The 23,915-nt window shown below is 35.5% G+C and overlaps 1 protein-coding gene across 10 annotated transcripts in view; it reads left to right on the forward strand.

Moving 5' to 3' along the window:
• The window catches only part of FAM214A (family with sequence similarity 214 member A), a 90,765-nt gene extending 67,848 nt beyond the window's left edge, over positions 1-22,917 (forward strand). For 6 of the 10 annotated variants that reach the window (XM_032856440.1, XM_032856442.1, XM_032856437.1 and 3 more), the window contains 7 exons: positions 692-811; positions 3,515-3,594; positions 4,569-4,677; positions 11,202-11,360; positions 16,489-16,557; positions 18,842-19,041; positions 22,330-22,529. In XM_032856440.1, coding sequence (XP_032712331.1) covers positions 692-811; positions 3,515-3,594; positions 4,569-4,677; positions 11,202-11,360; positions 16,489-16,557; positions 18,842-19,041; positions 22,330-22,483 — 891 coding nt within the window. In that variant the 3' untranslated portion in view covers positions 22,484-22,529. Of the gene's footprint in view, positions 1-691; positions 812-3,514; positions 3,595-4,568; positions 4,678-11,201; positions 11,361-16,488; positions 16,653-18,841; positions 19,042-22,329 lie in introns of those variants that run through there. The other 4 variants (XM_032856434.1, XM_032856435.1, XR_004382552.1 and 1 more) reach the window with 4 other exon arrangements.
• Positions 22,918-23,915: the final 998 nt, after the last annotated feature.

Below are 23,915 nucleotides of genomic sequence, written 5' to 3' on the forward strand. Positions count from 1 at the left end.
TTGTTTTAAATATAATCATAAAGTGTTTACTAAGTGCCCAGGCTTTTTTTCTGAATATTTTACACATGTTGGTATACCTAATCCTTTCACTAAACTATGAGGTCAGGTGTTATTACTAATTCCAATTTACAAATGAGGATTCTCAGCTTGGAGAGATTAAGTATCTTGCCCAAGGTCACAAAGCTAGCAAATGGCAGAGCCAGGGCCCAAATTAGTCTTTTCTGATTTTCATGTGTTTTTAGGAATTTCTGGTGTTTGGGTTTAAACTTGCTTAATTTTGAAGAATTAGCCTGTTTCCTGTATCACTTCAAAAATGTGGTGTATTTTAGAACATTCTGTTTTTTTCTACCTGTGAGTACTTTTTTTCACAAATTAAAAACATCAGATGTTGGCTTAGCCATTGTTAGACTCTGAGTATTTATAAATATGACCATATGTTGATAAGGCAATTATATTTGGACATAGTTTCTTTAGAATATTTGAGTTTATTCAGTATCCTAGAAAAAACTTGGACATTTTTTTCTGATTAAAATAAATGTGTGTGTGTGTGTGTGTGTTTGTGTGTGTGTGAATACAGATCTATAGATCATTAGCTTCACCACCAAGGATGTAATACTTCAGTATGGATTAGGAATAAGACTAAACAAAAAATTACTTAAATATTACCATTACAATCTAATTATTTTCCTAGCAGAAGACTATACCAGTGAAACATTCAAGTGTCTGGCGGAAACATAATTTTCATTCCTTAGATGGAACTTCAACCAGAGCCTTTCATCCTCGAACTGGATTGCCTCTTCTTTCAAGTCCTGTAAGGTTTTTTCCCTCTTATTTCATATTTAAAGTTGGAAGCATCTAAAATGTTTACAAATCATTTTATCCAAATTGTAATTGAAAAAAAATTTAAATACCTTTAACAGAAATTTCCAGTTAGAAAACATATTATTTTTTGATATACTTAGTAACTCTATGTTAATACAGGGAAAGGCTAAAAGCAAGAATAAAAATATTAGGATTATAAGATTTCTCTGAAATTCTTTTGTCTAATATTTTAATTGTTACTAAATATCAAGAAAGTATTTAGTGTCAAGTGAGTTTGTATAAATAAATTTGTATCTTAGCACTAAAGCTAGTTGACACCATCAGGTGGGTCATTTGGGAATCAAATTTGTGGTTGTCTTTGACCTGGAAGCCATGCCACATCTTATTTTGAGACACAGAAATCGCCCTACTCCACGTTTACAAATAGATCTGTAGATCTGAGTGCAGTGGTCAAGAGTGTTCCTTTGGAGTGACACTGATGTCACCCTATCTGTGTGACATTTGTGACATTAGTTCAATAATATAATCTGAGCCTCAGTTTCTTCATCATTAAAAAGGGGGTGATATGGTCTCTTAGTCTTGTGAGGATGGTTAGTAAGCAATCAATAGTTAGTTGCTATACCTGCCATTTCAGTTAAACCTGAGGCAAGTAATCAATATCACAGCAGAAGTGAAAACATGTATGTTTTGCTACTGACATGATAATTTCTGTTGCTTTATCTGTGTTATGTAAACTGAAAGGATACAGTACCTGGCCTATGTTCAAAAAATAATTATTGAATAAGAAATCTAGAATTTAAACTTGTAACGTGGACCATAGATGTTTGTTTTAGAGAAATTAAATTCCAAACAATTTAAAATAACCCCAAATATTTGACCTACCTATGGGATGCTTTCAAAAAGCCTGAGTGATGAGGAAAAAAAACTGGTTAGCATCATACTGATATAAAAGGCACTGTAGACTTCTGTTTAGTATGGTAGACTGAACTGATAAAGGCAGACCCTTCCTCCTCAAACGCAGATGTCCTGATAGAATATAACTTTTAACATAAAATAATATATAATATAACCCTTAAATACATAAGATAATGTAAGAGAAAGAAAGATAAATCTCCAAACTTGGGGCAAATTTTGGCCCTCTAGGATATCCAAACCTAATACAATGCTAGGGTTTAATGCCTCTGGTGGGACAGGGGTTGAGATGTAAGAACATGTGTACATGTACAATCGAAATTGTAAATATGAAAAATATTTTAATTGCTGTGTATGCACACACATGTATGCATAAAACTGCAGATGGATTAACAGATGGATTCAGCTAATTGGACTAAATCAGTGAGTGGAGAGACAGATATTAAGAAAGCATCTCAAATGAAGTACAGAAAGGAAGAGACATGGTAAAATGTGAAAGAGCCATGGAGGATAAAATGAGATGTTCAGTGTAAGTCTGGTACAAACTCCAAAAAGTAGGACTAGACGGAAAAAGGAAAATTCGGTATCAGAAGAAGTGAAAGAACTTTCCAAATTCAAGACATGAGAGTTTAGATAGAAAACTTCACATTAACTTCACATTTTATAGTCAGAACTTTATACTTCTGACTATAAAAAATATCATGGTATACTTGTACAAATCAAAATATTGAGACTGTTTAGACTTTCAGTATCATATTTAATAGGTTTATGTATTTAATATTTTCTAGAATATTAAACAAGTCTTTCTAATTTGTATGTTATATGTGATTTTACGTTTATTTTACATCTGGATCTTTCATCTTTAGGGTATTTTTAGCTAGCTGGTTTGATTGGTGTCTTAAATGTAATGGGGTATACAATGGTTTTTGAACATGCAGAGTAGTATTTTTTAATCCTGTTCTCTGTGCAGCTCCAGGGTTCTTGGAAACATACAGTGGAGTGGGGATGGACTAAGGAGCAGCAGAGCTGGCATCATTATTTAATTTTTTTGTTTGTTTCTTTTAATTTTAAAGCTACCAATCTTTTATTACCCCGCAAAAGACAGTAGTACAGTTGACCCTTGAACAACATGGGTTTGGTCTGCCCAGGTCCACTTATATGTGGGGTTTTTGTTTTTGTTTTTGTTTTACTGTAAATGTATTTTCTCTTCTTTATGATTTTCTTAGTAACATGTTCTTTAGCTTTGTTTTAAGAATGTAATACAGTACATAATCCATATAACGTACAAAATATGTGTTAATCAGCTATTTATGTTAATGGTAAGGATTCCAATCAACAACAGGCTATTAGTAGTTAAGTTTTGGGGAAGCCAAAACTTACATGAGAATTTTCAACTGCAGAGGGTTGGGGGGGTGGTCAGTGCCCCATAATCCCTGTGTCGTTCAAGGATCAACTATATATAATAAAATAAAAAAGTAGAAGTCTTTTTCTATATCAGGATTCTATGTAAGATTTGGCTTTATAAAAAAATCAAATTATGCTTCTTAAAAACTCAAAACCTAGTAAAAGTGCTTTTATTAATTTTCTATTTTTTCCTATCAGTAAATAAAATGAAAACATAAGAACAATATGTAATAAAGAGCATGATTGTAAGTAGGCAGTTTGGGGAGAAGTTTTATTATTTGCCAGATATGGTCAGCTTTTGTTTGAAAAGTAGTCTATTAATTCAAGAAAAAAATACAGTGTTTTTAAATATCACAAATGATTATTTTGACCTTAGGTTCCTCAAAGAAAGACACAATCAGGTTGCTTTGATTTGGATTCTTCATTACTGCATCTGAAAAACTTATCATCTCGAAGGTATTTAAAATTCATTTGTACTTGTCACTTAGATATGTCAGAAATTATGTTCTGTGCTTTCCACAGAGAAAAATCCCGTATATCTTTAGATTCCCTCTGGAAATCTTCTTGTAACTCATAAAATATTAAACTGTGATTCCTGAAGTTACAGGGCAAACCACACCAAAAAGACATGTATCAGAGGTGGTGAAGGATGTCATAGTTAATCAGTAACCCACCATTGGAAATGAGCAGTAATCTTAACAGTTAACGTAGTAAACACAGCCTACATAAAAAAAGTAAATAAAGTTCGTTTGTATTTGTGAAATAATATTACACTAATTTCTAGTCTTGTACAATAAATGTTTACTCTAAAATCACAATTTTAACAGGAGTATTATTTTCTAGTTGGTTATTTTAAATATTATTTCACACACAATGATTAGTGATGAAGAAGGGAGAAAATAAGAAAATGAGTAGCTTGAGTAGCTACTATATATCCGTCATCACAATAAACACATTGGTTTTAACACTTAAGTAAGTTTGATTATTTCTGGTCATTTGCCTCCTCCTTCGCCTTACACTTCTTTGCGAAAAAGCCTTGGAAGTGTGTTCCACGTTGACAAGTAATACTCTCATTATTTTCTTTAGTCACATAATTTTGCCATTGTATTCTCATTTTTAACTGAAAATGAACACTGATAAAAAACTGTGTTATGTATTTCTAGTAGATGCCACTAAGTGATATATTATAAATTCTTTCTTAAAACTTTCTAGGATATTACCTTTTTTTTTGTCAAATATTATAACAAAGACCATAAAATCAAACCAGAGTTTTAAACAAAATATCTCATATCTTAAAATTTGGTAGGATTAATTTTTTCTTATAGCTTAAGTAAAATTAAAATTGATCAAATTCTCCTACTTTAATTTTGTACAAAAAGTCAGAAAATATTGTGCTTAATGTGTTCACTTGCTGATTTTCTTTTTAATAGTCCTCGGCCATGTTTAAACATTGAAGATGATCCAGATATTCATGAAAAACCATTTCTGAGTTCTAGTGCTCCACCTCTAACAAGTCTTAGTCTCTTAGGAAATTTTGAGGTAATGTTTTTCAAAATTATTTTAAGAGTTGGCATTTTTTTACCTTAGATCTAGGGTGTTATTTATGTCATTTGTTTGTGAAAGGGAAATAAGTAAATGAATTGTATTTTTCAAATCCTTGAAATCACCTTCTTTCCTTTGCTTTTTCCTTTCCCCCTTCCTTTTTGTAAGAAGCAAAGTTAGAATTGTTGATAGTGACATCCTAGAACTGGTACTTTGTAGGAATGATTGAGAACTTGGTAAAGTGGAGTGAGGTATCCATTAATCTAGCTAGAAAAGGGACTTAACCACACCTCACATGGTGGTACTGGCTCTAAAACCCAGGTAGGAGGTGGTGGGCTGATAACAGCCCCTTCACGATGAAGAGGTTGACTTACAAAATCAAATGGTTCTTTGAACTATATTTGCAACTTTGTTATAAAATAACAAAATATATAAACTTTGTTATATAATATATAACTTTGTTATAAAATAACAAAATATATAAAATAACTTTGTTATAAAATAAGATTATTTTTAAAAAATTGAATGGGTAAAGGTTTCCAATAATGTGCTATTTTATTTAATAAGAATATTTCTACTTAGGATCAACTGTATTACGGGATTAGTTATCCTTAATTAGAAAACAATCTTAAATATTGAAACTAATGTAATATTATGTGCCAAATGCACATCAATTAAAAAAAAAGAGAGAAAGAACAGCCTTGAACGTGAACCTGTAAATGGGGTTTTAAGGATGATTTTAATTGGTGAGATTTTATGGGAAAATAATTTAAAATTTGTAGTTTTGATAGCTTCATTGGAATTTTGGTGGTTTAATATGTTAAGAGTATGCTGTCTTTAGGCTATCTTCCAAAGTTTTAAAATGAAAAGACTTATGGTGAATTGATTTCTTTTCCATGTCACTTTCAAGGTATCACTTCAGAGATGTTGAACTCTGTATTCTCTGTCATTATTTTAAAATTGCATAAGGCTACTGTGAGTGTCAGATGTTCTGCAACCTTTGTTTTACAAGAAAATTTGTGAGGGGGGATAAGGAGCATCTGATATGTGAAAACCTTAGGGAAGATGGTTAAAAGATCAGTACACTGGAATGTACTTTGTGCAGATATGCATACATTTTCACTTGACTTCAGTAGAAAAATACAGAGAGGTTCTGAGACTGTCCAGCTCACAGGTCCTTTTTAATTTATACAAGTCCTGTGTTTCAAGAGTTCATTCCTTTTTATGGCCACAATATGGATATAGCACAATTGTTTATTCATGTACATCACTCTCGACCTTTGGGTTCTTTGTTTCCAGTTTTGGCCTATTACACGTAAAACTGCTGTGAGGGTACCTGGGTGGCTCCAGTTGCTTAAGCATCTGACTCTTGATTTCAGCTCAGATCATGATCTCAGGGTCATGCAATTGAGCCCTGCATGGATCCTGCTTAAGATTCTCTCTCTCCCTTTCCCACTGCTCTCCACTTCACCCCTCTCCACACATTGGTGCATTCTCTCTTAAAAAAAATAAAATTAAAATAAAATTAAAAATAAAGTTGCTGTGAATATCGTGACCTGAGCCAAAGGCAGATGCTTAACTGAATGAGCCACCCAGGCACCTTGATTTTGTCCAATTTATTATTTTCTTTTATGGATCTTGATTTTGATGTTGTATCTGAAAAATCTTTTCCTAGGGGTCCCTGGGTGGCTCAGTGGATTAAAGCCTCTGCTCTCAGCTCAGGTCATGATCCCAGGACTCTCTGCCTGCCTCTCTGCCTACTTGTGATCTCTGTCTGTCAAATAAATAAATAAAATCTTTAAAAAAAAAAAAACTTTTTCTAACCCAGGTTTTCTCAACCTTGGCACAATTGATATGTGAGCCAGATAATTCTTTGTTATGTGATCTGTTTTAAGCATTGTAGGATATTTAACCGAATCCTTGGCCTCTAACCATTACAGTCCAGTACCACTGTCTGCCCCTCCCTCCAGTTGTAGCAGGTAAAAAAAAAGAAGTCTCTGAACACTGACATACGTCCCTGGTTGAGATCTACTTACCTAATCCAAAGTCAGGAAACTTTTTTCCTAGACATCTTATTGTTTCAGCTTTTGCATCTAGTTCTCTGATCCATTTTGAGTTAATATTTATATATGACACGAAGTTTATAATCAACTGTTTGATTTTTATGAACATGAATGTCATATTATTCTAATCTTGACATGAATTAATTTGAGTTGTCTAACATGTTCTCCTTTCTCAAAATCGCTGTCACCATTCAAGTTCCTTTCACCTTCTTCATGTAAATTTTAGAGTTAGTTTATCTATTTCTACAAAACAGTATGCTGAGATTTTGTTTGGATTGCATTGATATAGATCAGTACATGGAATATGACATCTTAAGAATATTAACTCTTTTTTTAAAAGATTTTATTTTTTTAGCTTTTTAAATTTTTTATCTTTTTAAAGATTTTATTTATTTATTTGACAGAGAGACACAGCGAGAGAGGGAACATAAGCAGGAGGAGTGGGAGAGGGAGAAGCAGGCTTCTGGCAGAGCAGGGAGCCCAATGCGGGGCTCAATCCCAGGACCCTGGGATCATGACCTGAGCCGAAGGCGAAAGCTTAATGACTGAACCACCCACGCGCCCCTAAGATTCTATTTTTAAGTAACCTCTACACCCAGTGTGGGGCTCAGACTTATAACCTTGAGATCAAGAGTTGCATGTTCTACCAACTGAGCCAGCCAGGTGCCCCAGAATATTAAATCTTTTCATATCTGAATATAGTGTATCTCTGCATTCATTTAGCTATTCTTTTTCATTGATTTTTTAAAATTTAAAAATTTTATTTTTTTCATTGATTTTTTTTTGTAGTTTTCAGCATGCATATATCTTAAAAAAACATACTTTTGTAGATTTATATCTAACTAATCCATGTTTTCAGGTGATACTATAAATTATACTTAAAAGGTTTTTAATTTTCAGGTTCCTGGGTGGTGCAATTGATTGTCCAACTCTTGATTTTGGCTCAGGCTGAGGTCTCAGGGGTTGTGGGATTGAGACCCAAGACCCTTGTTGGGCTCTACACTCAGCACATAGCCTGCTTAAGATTCTCTTCTCTCGGGCGCCTGGGTGGCTCAGTGGGTTAAAGCCTCTGCCTTCGGCTCGGGTCATGGTCCCAGGGTCCTGGGATCGAGCCCCACATCAGGCTCTCTGCCCAGCAGGGAGCCTGCTTCCTTCTCTCTCTCTCTCCCTGCCTCTCTGCCTACTTGTGATATCTGTCAAATAAATAAATAAAATCTTTAAAAAAAAAAAAAAAAGGATTCTCTTCTCTCTCTGCCATCTTCCTCCCCCTGGTGCATGCTCTCTTTCCCCTCTCTAAAAAAAAAATTTTTTTAAAGAAAGTTTTCTAACTTTCAGTCCTTCATTGCTGTATATTAAAATACAAGTGATTGATTTTGTGTGTGTGTGTGTGTGTGTGTGTGTGTGTGTAATTGCCTATGACCTTGCTCAGTTTATTGATTTTATTGATTTTGTTGTTGTTCTTTGGGGTTTTTTTTACATAGATACTCATATCTTCTACAAATTGGGTCAGTTTTATTTCTTACTTTGTGATCCATACCTGTATTTCCTTTTCTTGTTTTGCACTGAGGAGGGTCTAGCATGCGTTGCTAATATATTAAAGTCATTAAAAGCTGAATAAAGTCAGAAACTAATATAGGCCATTGGCCTTATCTATAATAATGTTTTATGTGTTCTTCCTATGAAAATGTTACCCATCTTTAGATTTATTTTATTTAGGAGATATTTTTTTAAGATTTTTTTTTAAGATTTTATTTGACAGAGATCACAGGTAGGCAGAGAGAGAGGGGGAAGCAGGCCCCCAGCTGAGCAGAGAGCCCGATGCGGGCTCAATCCCAGAACCCTGGGATCATGACCTGAGCCGAAGGCAGAGGCTTTAACCCACTGAGCCACCCAGGCGCCCCTAGGAAATATTTTTGAGTAACTACCATGTGTTGTGCTGTATGCTAGGAGTACAAAGCTAGATAACATTCCTGCCTTATAGATATTACAGTCAACTGAATATGTAAGTGATTTATAAACTCAAGTAATTATCATTGTAAAAGAAATTAACTCAGTCCTCCCATATCCACTCTATGCTAAAGGAACTGAGGAAAGCTTTACTGAGGAACTGTCCCTTGAGCTTAGTTACAAAAGATAAGTAGGAATTTGTCAACTAAATTTGCATGAGGAGTGGGAAGGGATTTTAGACAGGGAACTACATTTGCAAAAGTAGCAACAGAATATGATGATGTTGGAAAGCATCAGCTTGACTTGGAGCATGAGACTCTGTGCAAGTGGGGAGAGAGGAGTCAAGAAACCTAGGGTAGGACTTACATGCCATGCTAGGAAGATTTGACTTGATCTAATAGCAGGAAGCATGAAGTTTTGTCTAGTAGGTGATAATAATACCTTTTGTTTGTTTGTAGAAAAACAATTCTGCCCGTAATACCAAGGATACACTAGAGGAGGAAGGACTTAATTAGAAGATGTACTTGTTCAGAGGAGAGGTTGTGAGGGTCTGAGCTAGGTTAATGGTGGTAGGGAAGAGAGTTGCAGCCATGAGACTGAGTGGTCAAATCACAGAATATGCATTGGATTGATTGCAGGGCAGAAGGGAGGTTAGAAGCTTGGTTATAACATAGGTCTTTTGTTGTTAGCTTTTTGATTGGGAATTTCAGAATTGCTAATGTCACAGTTTGAACTTTACAGTACACAAACTATCAGGCTTGTGACGGCTTCCAGTGTTCCTTTTTTCCCAGACAACTACTGAATCAAAGATATGGTACTCACATTTCATGATAAATGTGTATACGTATGATATATGTATATAAATGAGAGCTTGTGAAAAGTTTAAAATGTTTTTCATACCTAGCAAGATAGCACTAAATTGTTAAAAGTGATTTTCAGCAAGTGAGCTTGAAAGAAATGAAAAAAAAGAAACTTCTCTATTTGTATTTCTGGGGTTCTGGGGGGGAGATTTTTTTATTTACTTATTTACTTATTTATTTGAGAGAGAGAGCATGAGCAGAGGGATAGAAAATCTCAAGCTGACTTGACATGGGGCTTGATCTCACAAACATGAGATCATAACCTGGGCTGGAACTAAGAGTTGAAGTTTAATCAACTGCACCACCAAGACACCCCTTTATTTCTGTGCTTTTAAGTTTTTCTCCAATGTTAAAGACAAGTTAAACTATAAAACATATGTCACATATAATGTTATTTTTTAAAGAAGGAATTATTTTTCAGTTGAAGTTTCAGGTGCTTGGCTCTCTCTTTGCATATGACTATTAACAAGATTTAAAGTGCTTCTCTGTGGCCAGTACCTTGTGGATAGGCTCTCTGAAGAGTATGAAAATTTCTGATATTATACCTTCTCTGTTAGAACATATTTTTATTTACAGAGATTAAGAATAACATATTAAACAATTAGGTTTAACTAACGGTGAAGTTTAAGGATAGTTAAGTGTGAGTTGGAATAGTGAGAGGAGGCCAAACTTCATACAATGGTAGAAGATTGATGGGGGACAAGTTGATGACAGGTCTGATAAACATATGAAGTGAGGACGTGGAAATGTTAGCCACCTTATTTGTTTGTTCTATGTTTGATTTGTCATTCTTTTCTTTTTAAGTAGGCTTCAGGAGCACCTGGGTGGCTGTTGGTTAAGTGGCTGCCTTCAGCTCAGGTCATGATCTTAGCATCCTGGGATGGAGCCCTACATTGGGCTCCCTGCTCAGCAGGGAGTCGCTTCTGTCTCTGCCCCTTCGCCCTGCTCCTGTGCTCTCTCTCTCTGTCTCTCTTTCAAATAAATAAAAATAAAATCTTTAAAAAAAATAAAATAATGTAGGTTTCATGCCCAGCATGAAGCCCAGCATGAGATCAAGAGCTGAGCTGAGCTCATGGGTGGGATATTTAATGGACTGAGCCACCAAGGTACTCCTATTTAATTTGATTTTAATTTCAGTGTAATAAACAATGTAATGTTATGTTTTCTAATTGCTATGACTAGGACTTCCAGTACTAGGTTGAATAAAAGTGAAAGTGAACATCCTTTTCTTCTGACCTTGGGGGATTTCCCCTTTAAGTATGGTGTTCACTGTGGGGTTTTCATAGATAGCCTTTATTATGTTGAGGTATGGTCCCTCTAAAGACCCTACTTTTTTGAGGGCCTTTATTATGAATGGATGTTTTTCTGTGTCTATTGAAATGGTCCTATGGTTTTTATCTTTCTCTTATTGAAGTTATGCATCACATTAATTGATTTGCAAGTATTAAAACCACCTTTGCATCCCTGGAATAAATCTACTTGATTGTGGTGAATGATATTTTTTAATGTGTTGTTGGATTCTATTTGAGTAGCAACCATATTTTTTTAGTGCCAGAAAGCGTGATAATATATTTCTTTAAATGAAAAACAGACGAAAAACAGGATGTGTGTCAACTTCTAAAATTTATTTCTTAAAAATTTTGTCTTCCAGGAATCTGTCTTAAACTATCGGTTAGACCCTCTTGGCATTGTTGATGGTTTCACTGCCGAGGTAGGGGCAAGTGGTGTTTTCTGCCCCACACATTTGACTCTTCCCGTTGAAGTGTCATTCTACAGTGTTTCAGATGATAATGCTCCCTCTCCTTATATGGCAAGTATTTTAAAAATTATCTTTGTCTGCTAACATCAACCAATTTAATGACAGATGTCTTTAAAGAGATTTAAGACTGCTTTCTCGCAATGCTTGAAACAAAGCATTTCTTAAGAGAAAACTAAAGGCTGAATGAGACTAAAATACCAGCGTGTTACCTCACAATCATTGAATACTCCATCAAAAACTAATGATGTACTACTATATGTTGGCTAACTGAACATAATTTTTAAAATGTTACCTCACAACTTCTTTTGCAGCTAGCTGTAACAACAAATTTCCTCTTTTGCATTTGAGGCTCTGCTGAAAATTTACTTATTTTTATGTGATATGAAAAAATGAAAAACTATTAGTGACACTATAATTTCATATCTTGCTGAGTTCCCACAAATTCTCAAGTGCTTACTGTGCACCCTGGTCCCACAAGTGTTGCCTTCCCACGTGATCCTCATCTCAGGAAGATTTAGTTAACGATTTGGTGAAGTAAGTCTTCTGTGAGACCCTTTTACCCCCTTTCTCCTATTTGTTTTGAGACCATTTTTTTCTAATCCTAGAGTTGATTTCTAATCCTAGCTATTTCTGTTTCTATACGTATGTTCTAACGGGGAGAATAAGATAACCAAGGGTAATTTAGAGCAGTTTTGAGCCTTATGATCCTATGATTTCATCTTTCCTGTTTTTGTTTTTGATTACTTGAGGATAAAACAAGCCTTCAACTGCAAAAATGACACAGGGTCCAAGTGTATGTTTAGTTTCAGCACTTTACAAAAGACAAAGATGGAGAGGAGACTAACAGTGCAAGTCTGTAAGAAGTTTACAGTAGTGGTATCAAATGGGGAGTCAGATCTGTGTTTTCATGTTAGGTCTTACTTTGCTGTATACAAATACAAATTGCTGTAGTTACAGAAGTTTACAGCTCTGGCCTTGCTGCTTGAATTTCCTAGCTTATTACATGACCCTATTGATTCCTCTCCTAATATCCCTCTCCCCAGCCTTCTAGATTGTCAAGGACTAAAAGCTGTAAAAAGGGAATTCTGTGCAATTAAGAAACAACAGAGGAAATGAAATTATACATTTTGGGGGACCTAAATATAGCCTGTTCATTATTGGTCCAGTTCGCTCAAGGAAAATTATTTTAGCCTTACTGCATTCTAAGGGTGAATTTTTTTTTTTAAGATTTTATTTATTTATTTGAGAGAGAGCAAGTGAAAGAGAGCGTGAGCAGGTCAAGAGCAGAAGGAGAGAGAGAAGCAGACTCTACACTGAACACGGAGCCTGACATTGGGCTCAATTCTAGGACTCTGGGACCTTGACCTGAGCCGAAAACAGGTGCTCAACTGACTGAGCCACCCAGGTGTCCCTGAAAATTTTATTTAAGAGCATGACCAGTGTTTCATACTTTTATTTAAAAACAACATCGTGGTATCTGCTCATTTATTCAGGTTTTCTTTCCCCAATAACATTTAGTTATGGATCATAGTCAAAAAGATGCACAACAGTAACTATTATCTAAAACAAAGACCCAGGGGTGCCTGGGTGGCTCACTAGGTTAAGCATCTGCCTTTGGCTCAGATCATGATCCTAGCATCCTGGGATCGAGCCCCACATTAGGCTCCTGGCTCAGCAGGGGGTCTGCTTCTCACTCTCCCTCTGCATCTCCCCTTGCTCGTGCTCGCTCGCTCATCGCTCTCTCTCTGTATCTTTCTGTCTCAAATAAATAAATAAAATCCTTTAAAAAAATAAAAAATAAAACAAAGACCCATTCCTTCACAGACCTGCCCAGTTATCACAAAACCTCCTGATATTCATTTACCATGGAAAGATGTATCTACTTTTCCAGTATAATTTAGAAAAAATAACAGCTAATTTTGGGTAACTAGTAACATGGAAAGTACAACTGATGTAAGTTCAGTATCAGAATAAATGTATCATTCTGGAGTGCTTACAATATTAAAATAGAACTATAAAAGGTACCCATTTTACTTTACCAGGACATCAATAAATCTCATCAGTTTCACATATTCTATTGACGTTTAGTAATACGGAATGGGAAATGTAAGGTCTACAATATTGTAATCTGTCATAATGTACAAAGTCCCCAGTGACTGTTAGGATGACTTAGAAACAAGATAAAAGAGCAAATGGCTGGAAATCAGCTCAAGTAAATGTCTTTGAGTGAAATTTACAAGCAAGAGAGAATTTGAACTCTGCCTTTAAAAAACAGACCAGCATTAATCTTTGATTTTAGCTGACATCTAAAACACATAGAATTAAGAGATACAAGGTTTTGTCACTTTGTCTCCAGAAAGTACACACAAATGATTACAACTTTTGATATGGAAAGGGTATGAATCAGGTTATTGAGTTGGCTTAGTCTGTCCTTTCAGAATCCCTGACTTGCTGTTCTCTGATAATATTCTTCAGTAAACTTCCCATTATGTAATTAAATTTTTTCTAGGTTATTTTGTTCATTTGGAATGGGTTCCTTTTGTAAATGACCTAGTTCAAATCTTAGACCACAAATCTTTCCTACTAAATAAAATTAATCTTGTTTCTTCTACATTTTGGTAGTTTAGTGTATTTTCAAAGGATTGATCACATTTTGACAAGATAGTATATATTACAGACCAGCAGAACTGAGACACCTTGGGATCTCTCATCACAAATAACACAGATGACTCATAAACATACAATTTGGCACAAGAACTGAAAATTCTGTCTTTGTGGTATAGAAGTGGTACAGGATTTTTTCATTAAATAATCACTTAAAGATTAGCTCAAAGCCACATAATCTCTCTCCAATTTGGGCATCAGTGGTAAAAATGTTATCCAACTGCTGCTACATAACAATATTTCACTGTTTAGAAACTATTGAATGGTGGAACCAGGTAAAATGTTTTAAGGAATGTATGCCAGTGGTAAATTCATGGTATGACTTCAATTATATATTAACAGGACCATATATATTATTTTTTTGTATTTGTAATTCATCAAATTAAGATAAACTTCTTTTAGTTTTACTTATTGCATAGTCTCTATAGCAGAGTAATTTGAGGAGTTTTTGTGTGTGATTTTGACCCAACTTAGTTTACCTTAACCTTCCTATTCCATTCTAAAATGCCAGAAAAAAATGTATTTTTCTTCTTTATGTTAAACACTACCATTTTTTATAGGTAGATACATTAATATGGTGACCAACTAAAATAATGAAATTATTAAAATATAACAAATAATAAATTAGTAATAATACTAATGAAATTCCACATAGTTTCCCAATTTGTATTTAAAATTCCTAATTTATGAATGCCCCTATTGGTCTTACATTGCTTAGAAATAGTTGTAAAGTGTAGGCATATACTATAAGGTTTTAAAAATATACATACTGTCTTTATAAATTGATATAGTTACTGTTACCATGTTCTGAAAGCTATTAAAGTTAATAAAGGAATAAAGCTATTAAAGTTAATAAAGGAATAAAGCTATTAAAGGAAATAAATATAGTCCTTTTTTTTTTTTTTAGGATTTTATTTATTTATTTGAGAGAGAGAGCGTGAGAAGGAGGAGGGTCAGAGGGAGAAGCAGACTCCCCTGCTGAGCAGGGACCCTGATACGGGACTCCATCCTGGGACTCCAGGATCATGACCTGAGCTGAAGGGAGTTGCTTAACTAACTGACCCACCCAGGCGCCCCTAAATATAGTCTTTATTGTAGTTTTTGCTCCATCAGTTCTCTTAAATGTATTTAGGGGAAGGTAGCAAGGAAAATGGTAATGTGTTGCCTATAGCAATGTGATTATAAAGATAGCTATTATTTGGTTATATTCTACTTTTTTTTTCTGGAACTAGGAAGAAGAGGGGCATTATATACCATAGCTTTTTTTCACATAAACCAGATTGTAAGAGAGAAATTGTTTAAAGCTTTATTACTGCTTTGATTAGGAATGCAGTTTGTTGATAGGCTTTTTTTCATGCTTTAAATGACCATGTGGTAAATCAGATTAGACAAGAACAACCTATGTCCTTTCAGTGACCATTTCCACGAATATTTCCTAATATTAATGTGTTAATTTAATAGTCTGAGGTTGGCACTTGACTCACATAGCAGAGTCTGGCCCTCCTTTATACATTTGCATGCTTTTTTTACCCTCCAACCCTGGTCTGTCTTAAAAATAACAGAGATGTTTGATGGGACAGTCCTGTTTTATATTTACTTCTACTGAAGTTCAACGTGTTTTGGCATGTACAATATAAAATGTTGGCATATGAAATGTAGAACATGCAATTATTCTATTTAACTACTTGAAACTGTTACCCCAGTTAAATGAATCAGCCTTCCTTTCTGAAAGCTATCTAAGAATTAAATATCACAATTAACCACCTGTAGTCATTTGGTTATCTTGCCTATCTAGAAACTTTCACATGTGCAATTCTAGCTTTCCTTGTTTTAATTTATGCTTGTTTGCTGTCATTTGGGCTTCTGTAGTGACTAGAACATGCTTCTCAGAAAACTACTTAATATAGAATGGTAGTACTTCTCCTACTTTAATGTACATATGATATCATCTGGGGGATCTTAAAATACAGCTTTGATTTGGTAGGTCTAGGGAGAATCATAAATTGTACATTTCTAAGACGTTTACAGATGAGTCTGTTGATGCTGGTCTGTCTGTATAGTCAGAAATCCATATATTAATTAACTCACCAACTGAAAAATTAACTTCACTGTTGGCTAAGACTTAGACCCCTTTGCATTCCTGACTTCTTACATGTCCAAAGAACAGTAAACTGATTGCTTCTTCATTTCCATCCTCCCGTGTGATAACAAGGGAATAATCCCATCTTCTCCCTTATTTCCTTTTCAGTCAAGGAGCTTCTTATTTCTGTATTTTATATCTTAATATAAATTTCAAGCAGTGTAGTATTATATATTATTCATTGCAACATCTCCAGGAAGAACAGTAATCCTTTCTGGACCCTCACTGTCCCATACTCCGAATGTACCTATCGATGGAAATATTTTTGCATACAAGTAAAATTCTAAAATGTTAGTAATTACATGGTTTATTATTTTTAGTCTTTTATTTACATGTGCGTCAGTTTGTACTCAATTTGTCTTCTTTTATTTCAAGGGTGTGATTACTTTAGAGTCCCTTGGTAAAAGGGGTTATCGAGTACCTCCTTCAGGAACAATACAAGTGGTATGTGTTTTATAGCCTACAATTGCAATAATCATTCTCTCACATACATATAGAACTTAGCCCTTTCTCCTGCTACTGCTGCTGCAACAACTTTGGTAAGTAACAGTGGGGCTGCAGCTTTCTTTGGAGTTTCCCTGCTCTGCCCCAGGAATGGCCATGTGGGGACCTTCATAAAAGGAAAGCATAAATAATCTAATGAAGGTGAATGCTTTAGAAAAATAGTATATGCCAGTTTACATAACTTGAATAGAGCTATTTTCAGTATAATTAGAACTAACATTACTAGTGCCTTCAATTTAATATAATTAGCCAGACTGAGATTGACCTATCTCAAAGAAGACCTCAACTATTAGTATTGCTTTGTCAGGAAACCTTAGAAAACAAAATTATATGATCCCTAGTGTAATAATTTCGAAGTTAATTTACTAAGATGGTTACACAAAGTAGAAATGTAGTCTGACAGATACGAGTGCAGAGAAGGCACCCTCTCTTTTGGTCTAGGTGTTGATCTAGTTTTGGCTCAGGAAAATTCCTCTAGCCCAGAGCAATCATTCATCATTGGTCTTGCATTCTCAGAAGACTTCTTTGTTATCAAGGTCAGTTTGTGATTGAGTTCATCTCCAAGTCAGACCCAGGATAATCCTGCAGGCCCAGAAGTCTATTTTCCAAAGCTGGTGCTTGCAGACTAAAAAGAATCTAATTGATATTTGTTGGTTATAACTCAATAGAGCTGAAATTTAAAAAGGAAAAAAAACCTAGCTAAGTTCCTTACACTCAGGATCTGGTCTAATTCAGTAAGCCTTCTTACTGATGTCTTTTGGCCTCAATGTGATCAATGTTTCACCAGACCACTTTTACTCATCACCATTGTTCAAGTACAGCAAGGGGTCTGTACATTTATTTCCTGTCTCACAGGGATGAAACACAGTACTATGTAATACATATGTGTGCATATAATGCAGTATATACACATATATAAATTTTACCAAGAATGAATCACTGCATATTAAAGTAATACTTCTATGGTAAATGCATTTCTTGAACTTAAATGAGTGATAATCTTCTCGTTCTCTCACCTCTGGCTATGTAGTTCGTGTGACAGAGTAGGTCACTGGAAAGCTAGCTATCAGTTGTCATAATAATGACCCAGAGGCAGCATATTCATACCTCTTGTTTGAGAACAGCCAACTTTTAAAATGATTAATTTTAAATCTGAAACTTAGGTATGTCTTTCATTCCTTATATAGTTTAATTATGTATAAACATGGTTTGAACTCCTGGCTTGCTAGTTGTTGTGGTTCTTGAATGTATTAGCCTTAATCTTAAGACTCACTAGATTTCAAAAGTTGGATCATAATATTGATATATTTCTCATTTTGATTCAGTGAGTGATGTCCAGTGCCACGGATGAGCTTCTGAAAGCATGGGCACCAAGTTACCTATTGATGTGTTGGTAATTTGGTTAAAGTCAGATCAGCAGCTTGGGATCTTGTTTAAAAATTAGTACTTTAAAAAAAAATAATATTCCTTCAATTATTAATAGCCATGTATCAGTTGAATTTAATTCAGTCTTCACTAAGGATACGTATTTTGGTCTATTATGGTATTGGTGATTTTTTAAAAGTTTAGTGTCACTACAGTTTTTGCAATGAATCCAACTGTAAGAACATGAAGTATTATTCATCCTACTTTGTAACTAATAATAATGAACTTTATTTTCTAAACTCAGAAAAATTTCCAAATAAGGAAATTTCTCTTTTTTGAGAACACATTTTTAATTTTATATAACTATATGTACCTAATATACCAAAAAGTCTAGTTTTACCCAGCTATTTTAAATTTTTCTATTTACTCACTATTAAAAATGTAAGGAAAATTAATATTCTGAGTATTTCGTAGTTGACACACTTTAATAAAGCTAATATTTGAAATAAGTGAACTGGAATGTTTTAATCCAGTAAGGGTGTATTGTGCTTACTTTAGTGGAAGCATTTCTTAAAATCTGAACAAAGAGTAAAAGCTATGTATTGTCTAATATGAAATTTGTGACTAAAAATTTTGATTTGTTACAGGATTTTATATTATTGGGAAATAAAAAATTGAAACTTTTTTTAAAAAATTGAATATTCATAAACTTTTAAGATGTTATTAACTTTAGTTTCTAAAACTGAATTATATCCACTGGAATTAACTTATAAAAAAACTATTTTATTATTGGCACAATCATTTTGCATCAAATCAACATACCACTTTTTAAAGAATAATTTTTATGTTGTTTCTTCAGACCTTATTTAATCCTAATAAGACTGTGGTGAAGATGTTTGTTGTGATATATGACTTACGAGATATGCCAGCCAATCATCAGACATTCCTTCGACAAAGAACTTTTTCTGTACCTGTTAAACAAGAAATGAAGAGAACTGTTAATAAAGAAAACATCCGACATGCAGAAGAACGGTTATTACGCTACCTCATACATCTGAGGTAATGTTTCAAATATATATGAAAGTACGTTACTAAAGAAGAACTTCAAAATTTTAGTTTATTTTAACACCTGTCACTCTGACTAGACCAGTGTCCTTTGGAATTTGCTTAATTTGGAAACTTTTCATATGCCAAGATGCAGAAAACACATAGCGTATCTTCCTGCAGTCATTGTTACTTGTTGAATTAGGAGAGTTTTCATTTATAGCAATGTAATGTAAAATATTTTATATCAAAACAAATGCTCACCTATCTGGGGCAGTGAAACACATTTTTGAAACCAATAGAATTATTATATAAACTGCATATGCAGCTCTATATTTTCTAGTAGCCACATTAAAAAAAGTAGTAAGAGAGAGGAAATATAAATGTATTTTATTTAACTCAACATACCCAAGTGTTATAATCTGAATATATAACCCACATAGGGGCACCTGGGTGGCTCAGTGGGTTAAAGCCTCTGCCTTCAGCTCAGGTCATGATCCCAGGGTCCTGGGATCAAGCCCCAAATCGGGCTCTCTGCTCAGCGGGGAGCCTGCTTGCTTCCTTCTCTCTGCCTGCCTCTCTGCCTGCTTGTGATCTCTCTCTCTCTGTCGGATAAATAAATAAAATCTTTTTAAAAAATTATGAATGAGGTATTTTTACATCCTTTTATTGTAAATGTTTGAAATCAAATAGAGATTGATAGGAACAGCACAACTCCATGTGAAGTAGCCACATTTCAGGTGCTCAGTAGCCACATGTGGTTAGTGGCTACTGTATTGGGCAGGGAACGTTTTTAACTTTCATTCATTCATTTAACAAGTATTTATGTGTCAGATATGCTCCTGGGCACTAGGGAAACAACAGTGTGAAAATCTCTGTTCTCAAAAAGAGTTTATATTCTAGTAATTCCATCAGAAGTACCTTTTCCTCTGACTTTTGCTACCCAGATCACAGCACTAGGTTGTGAGAAGCTGTTTGCCCTTGAGGTCCAAGTTGCCAGTATTCTGGGACTAGGTTTTCTGCCCTTAAATCCTGGAGTGTAGCTGTCAGGCAATGAGCAAATCTATTGGTTAACAGAGAGCTGAATAGCTTCCCCCCCCACCCAAGATTTTATTTGTTTGACAGCACAAGCAGGGAGAGCAGTACGCAGAGGGAGAGGGAGAAGCTCTCTTAGCAGAGACCCCAACATGGGGCTGGATCCCAGGACCCTGGAATCATGACCTGAGCCAAAGGCCGATGCTTAACTGAGCCACCCAGTTGCCCCGAATAACCTTTTGTTTATAGCTCTGTTCTTAGTAATTTTCTGATGCTGTTCATAGTAAGTTCTCAGTCACATCAGCGAGAGTAATTCATTTCAGCCTAACTCCTTGCTCCAAAAGTTGCTATTCCTGAGAAGGAGGCACCTCTCATCCAGGGCCCAGGCAGAAGACCTTTAATCTGCTACTGATGGGGACCACCAGCTATCTTTCAATAGATCTACCTTGTGGTGGTCTAGAATGAATAAAGAGTTGTCCACTCAAGTCTCATACTTGAAAAAGTCTAGTACTGCTTAAATGGTACTTTTGCCTTGGGGTCTTCTGCCTGGTGTTCTGAATGAATCCTGGAGACATGTTAAACTGGCTCAGTGTTTGTTTTTGGGGGAAGAGGTGTGGTTTTTCTTTTTTTAAGATTTTATTAACTTATTTGACAGAGAGGGATCACAAGTAGGCAGAGATGCAGGCAGAGACAGAGGAGGAAGCAGGCTCCCCGCTGAGCAGAGAGCCCAATGCGGGGCTCGATCCCAGGACCCTGAGATCATGACCTGAGACGAAGGCAGAGGCTTAACCCACAGAGCCACCCAGGCACCCCTGTGTTGTTTTTTTCTTTTAAGATTTTATTTATTTGACAGACAGAGATCACAAGTAGCCAGAGAGGCAGGCAGAGAGAGAGAGAGAGAGGGAAGCAGGCTCCCTCCTGAGCAGAGATCCTGATATGGGGTTTGATCCCAGGACCCTAAGATCATGACCCAAGCTGAAGGCAGAAGCTCAACCCCCTGAGCCACCCAGGTGCCTCTGGCTCAATGTTTTTAAACCCAACTCTACACTACCTGTTATGAGCCTGATGGGAAGTGTTATAGATTGTGGAATAAAAATCTGAAAACAAACTTGGAAGACTTTAAAAAGAGAAATGGTATGAAATAGCAGACTGTAAGAATAGCTCTCCGCCCAATCTAGGATAAGATTCAACTCTCTACACTTCCATTTGATACCATTCCTCTTGAAGTTTCACCACCACAGCACTACATAAGCAGCATTCACTAAAGTAAACATAAACCACCCCAGCCTTTATAATCCCCACATAGTGATCAGATACTTTAAATGCTGTAAAGAAACCTCTTTGGGAAGTATACCACATATGTATGAGTATGTTCTACTTGCTAAAGGTCTCAGTTTGCTCCTTCAGATTAAGAAGGTAAAAAAACTTCAGGCAGAATGGAAGAGTAAGCTGACATTTGACTCACATACAACTGACCACCAGATGTTTCAGCTAATTTAGGAGTAAAATTCAGAAACCCATAGAGTATTTCTGCTATGCAAAGGGAAAACGAGAGAGATTAGCACTAAAGAGTATATTTGTATGCTTGACTAGCTTCCAGACAAGTTTATAGGACAAAAGACTCCAGCCCCTGTATTATGTCATAGACATTAGCAGGGTATCAACACAGTTCCATACACAGTTGTGATACCATTTTCATTTCACTGCAAACTTTTGTCTTGTTAATGATTGTTAGGCTTTATTTAGCTACTAGCCATTACTAATGATAGCAATAATTCTGTAATACTTATTTTCTGTTGTGACTTTTCAAGTTTGGAATCCTTTTTAATGTACTCAAAATTGGGAGAGGGCAAGTTATGTGAAATGGATGTGACTAGAAGATGCTAGAACTGCAGAGCCCAAATGTGTGATTGACTAATGTGAACTGAAACTTGACACTGTAGGTGAGGAAAGGTGCATGTGTTATGGTGTCAGGGATGAAAGTAGGATGGTATGGGAAACAAGCTTTACAGAAAGAAGCGCCTCTGATCATATGAGGAGGAAAGGGAGTGTCGATTGTTCAGGTAGTGGATAATAAGGGAGAGACAAATTAACTAGCAGCACAAACTTTGGCAATAGGAGACTAAATAAATATCTTGTTAAAGAGTCATTCTTAATATTGTAGCAAGACTAATTCTTCCTGCTTTCAAAATTTAAATCCTCAAGTTTGTTTGTTTTAAAAACTCAGTGCCTGCAATGTTGCATCTTTCTGTTTGCTTGTCTATATAGGTTCCAGAGTTCTAAATCTGGAAAGATCTACCTCCATAGAGATGTACGGCTCCTGTTCTCAAGAAAGTCAATGGAAGTTGATAGCGGTGCTGCGTATGAACTCAAATCTTACACTGAATCGCCAACAAACCCTCAGTTTTCACCAAGATGTTGATAAGGAGTGACAATTTAAAGTATCCGCTCAGTACCCAAGTTGGAAAGTAAAAATTAGCATAGAACGGAGTGTACCAATTAACAACCAGGAGAGTGGATCCTCTCCTGTTATCCTGGACCAGTTTTTATTAAAGGATTCCTGGAATGAGATCCACATATTCCAAGTAGACTGGAAACACTCATGTCCTAATAATCCTTTTTGTACTGTTGAAACCACTTCATTGGACATGTTGCAATAGCAAACCACCCCCCCCAGTTAGATTAGTGTTGACACATTTTATTTCTCAGTTATTTAATATTTAATGTTTTCCTTAATACTCAAGTGATGTTTGTCTCTAGTGTTCTAATGTAGCACAAATCCTATGTAAAAATCATACTATGTATTTTTGACATTAATGTTGAAATCCAAAATATATGCACAAATCTTTTATTTTGTGTGATGTGTTTTAAGTACTATTCATTTAATTTATTGAAAATGAGAATGAAATGTTGAGCTTCTTTAACGCACTATGCAAGCATGTGTACTTTTTATATCTCCCAGCTCTAGTTTTTACCCCATCCAGGTTGCTGTAGTCCTTTAACATGCTGTTTTAGCAGTGCAATGTGGACTAAGCTGCTTCACATTCCCTTTGCAAGTTCAAATCATTACGCCCATTCATACTCCTTCTAGAACTCCTTATCCCTAAAACAGTTCTATTTTTCCTTAATTACCACTACAGAGGCTTTACATTAAATTGCTGTCCCATGCTAGATAACTTTTGCAAATTGTTAAAAAGAATATGTACTTTGAAAGTAAATTTAGTATTTATATTGTAAATATATGCAAAAAACAAAGAAATGTGTATTTGGCTTTTATTTTTAGATGAGACATTCATGTGATTGAGTGATTTCTGATAGCCATCAGACAGTTTCCATTCTAGCTTTATAGCAGACAAGAGGAGAGGGAAGTTGTCTTGAGCTTCTTCCCAAGGAAATTTACCACTTTTTAAAAAGTTTTTATTTATTTTGGAGAGAGAATAAGCAGGGAGGAAGGGGAGAAGGGGGGGGCAGACCCCCTGCTGAGCAGGAAGCCCAATATTTCTCCGTCCCAGTACACTGAGATCATGGCCTGAGCCAAAGGCAGATGCTTAACCGACTGAACCACCCAGGCGCCCCTAAATTTATCACTTTCTTGCTCAGGGTCACAATGGAAGGAAGGCATTGGCAACTAGGAAAACTCCTAAGCAAGGGAACTTGGCTGAATGCAGCAAAAGCCCTCCCTCCATCCCCCTTAGAAAAGTGGTTTTAGATGTTTGTGCACTGACAGTGGACAATAGGAGATCAGACAACAAGGCACAGATAAAATACCAACAGGGCACCTGGGTGGCTCAGTTGGTTAAGCATCTGCCTATTGGTTTCAACACTGTTCATGATTTCATGAGGCCTAGGTCAGG

Source organism: Lontra canadensis, unplaced genomic scaffold, assembly GCF_010015895.1.
Source record: "Lontra canadensis isolate GAN:19392208 unplaced genomic scaffold, GSC_riverotter_1.0 scaffold12, whole genome shotgun sequence".
In the NCBI taxonomy this organism is placed as follows: domain Eukaryota; kingdom Metazoa; phylum Chordata; class Mammalia; order Carnivora; family Mustelidae; genus Lontra; species Lontra canadensis.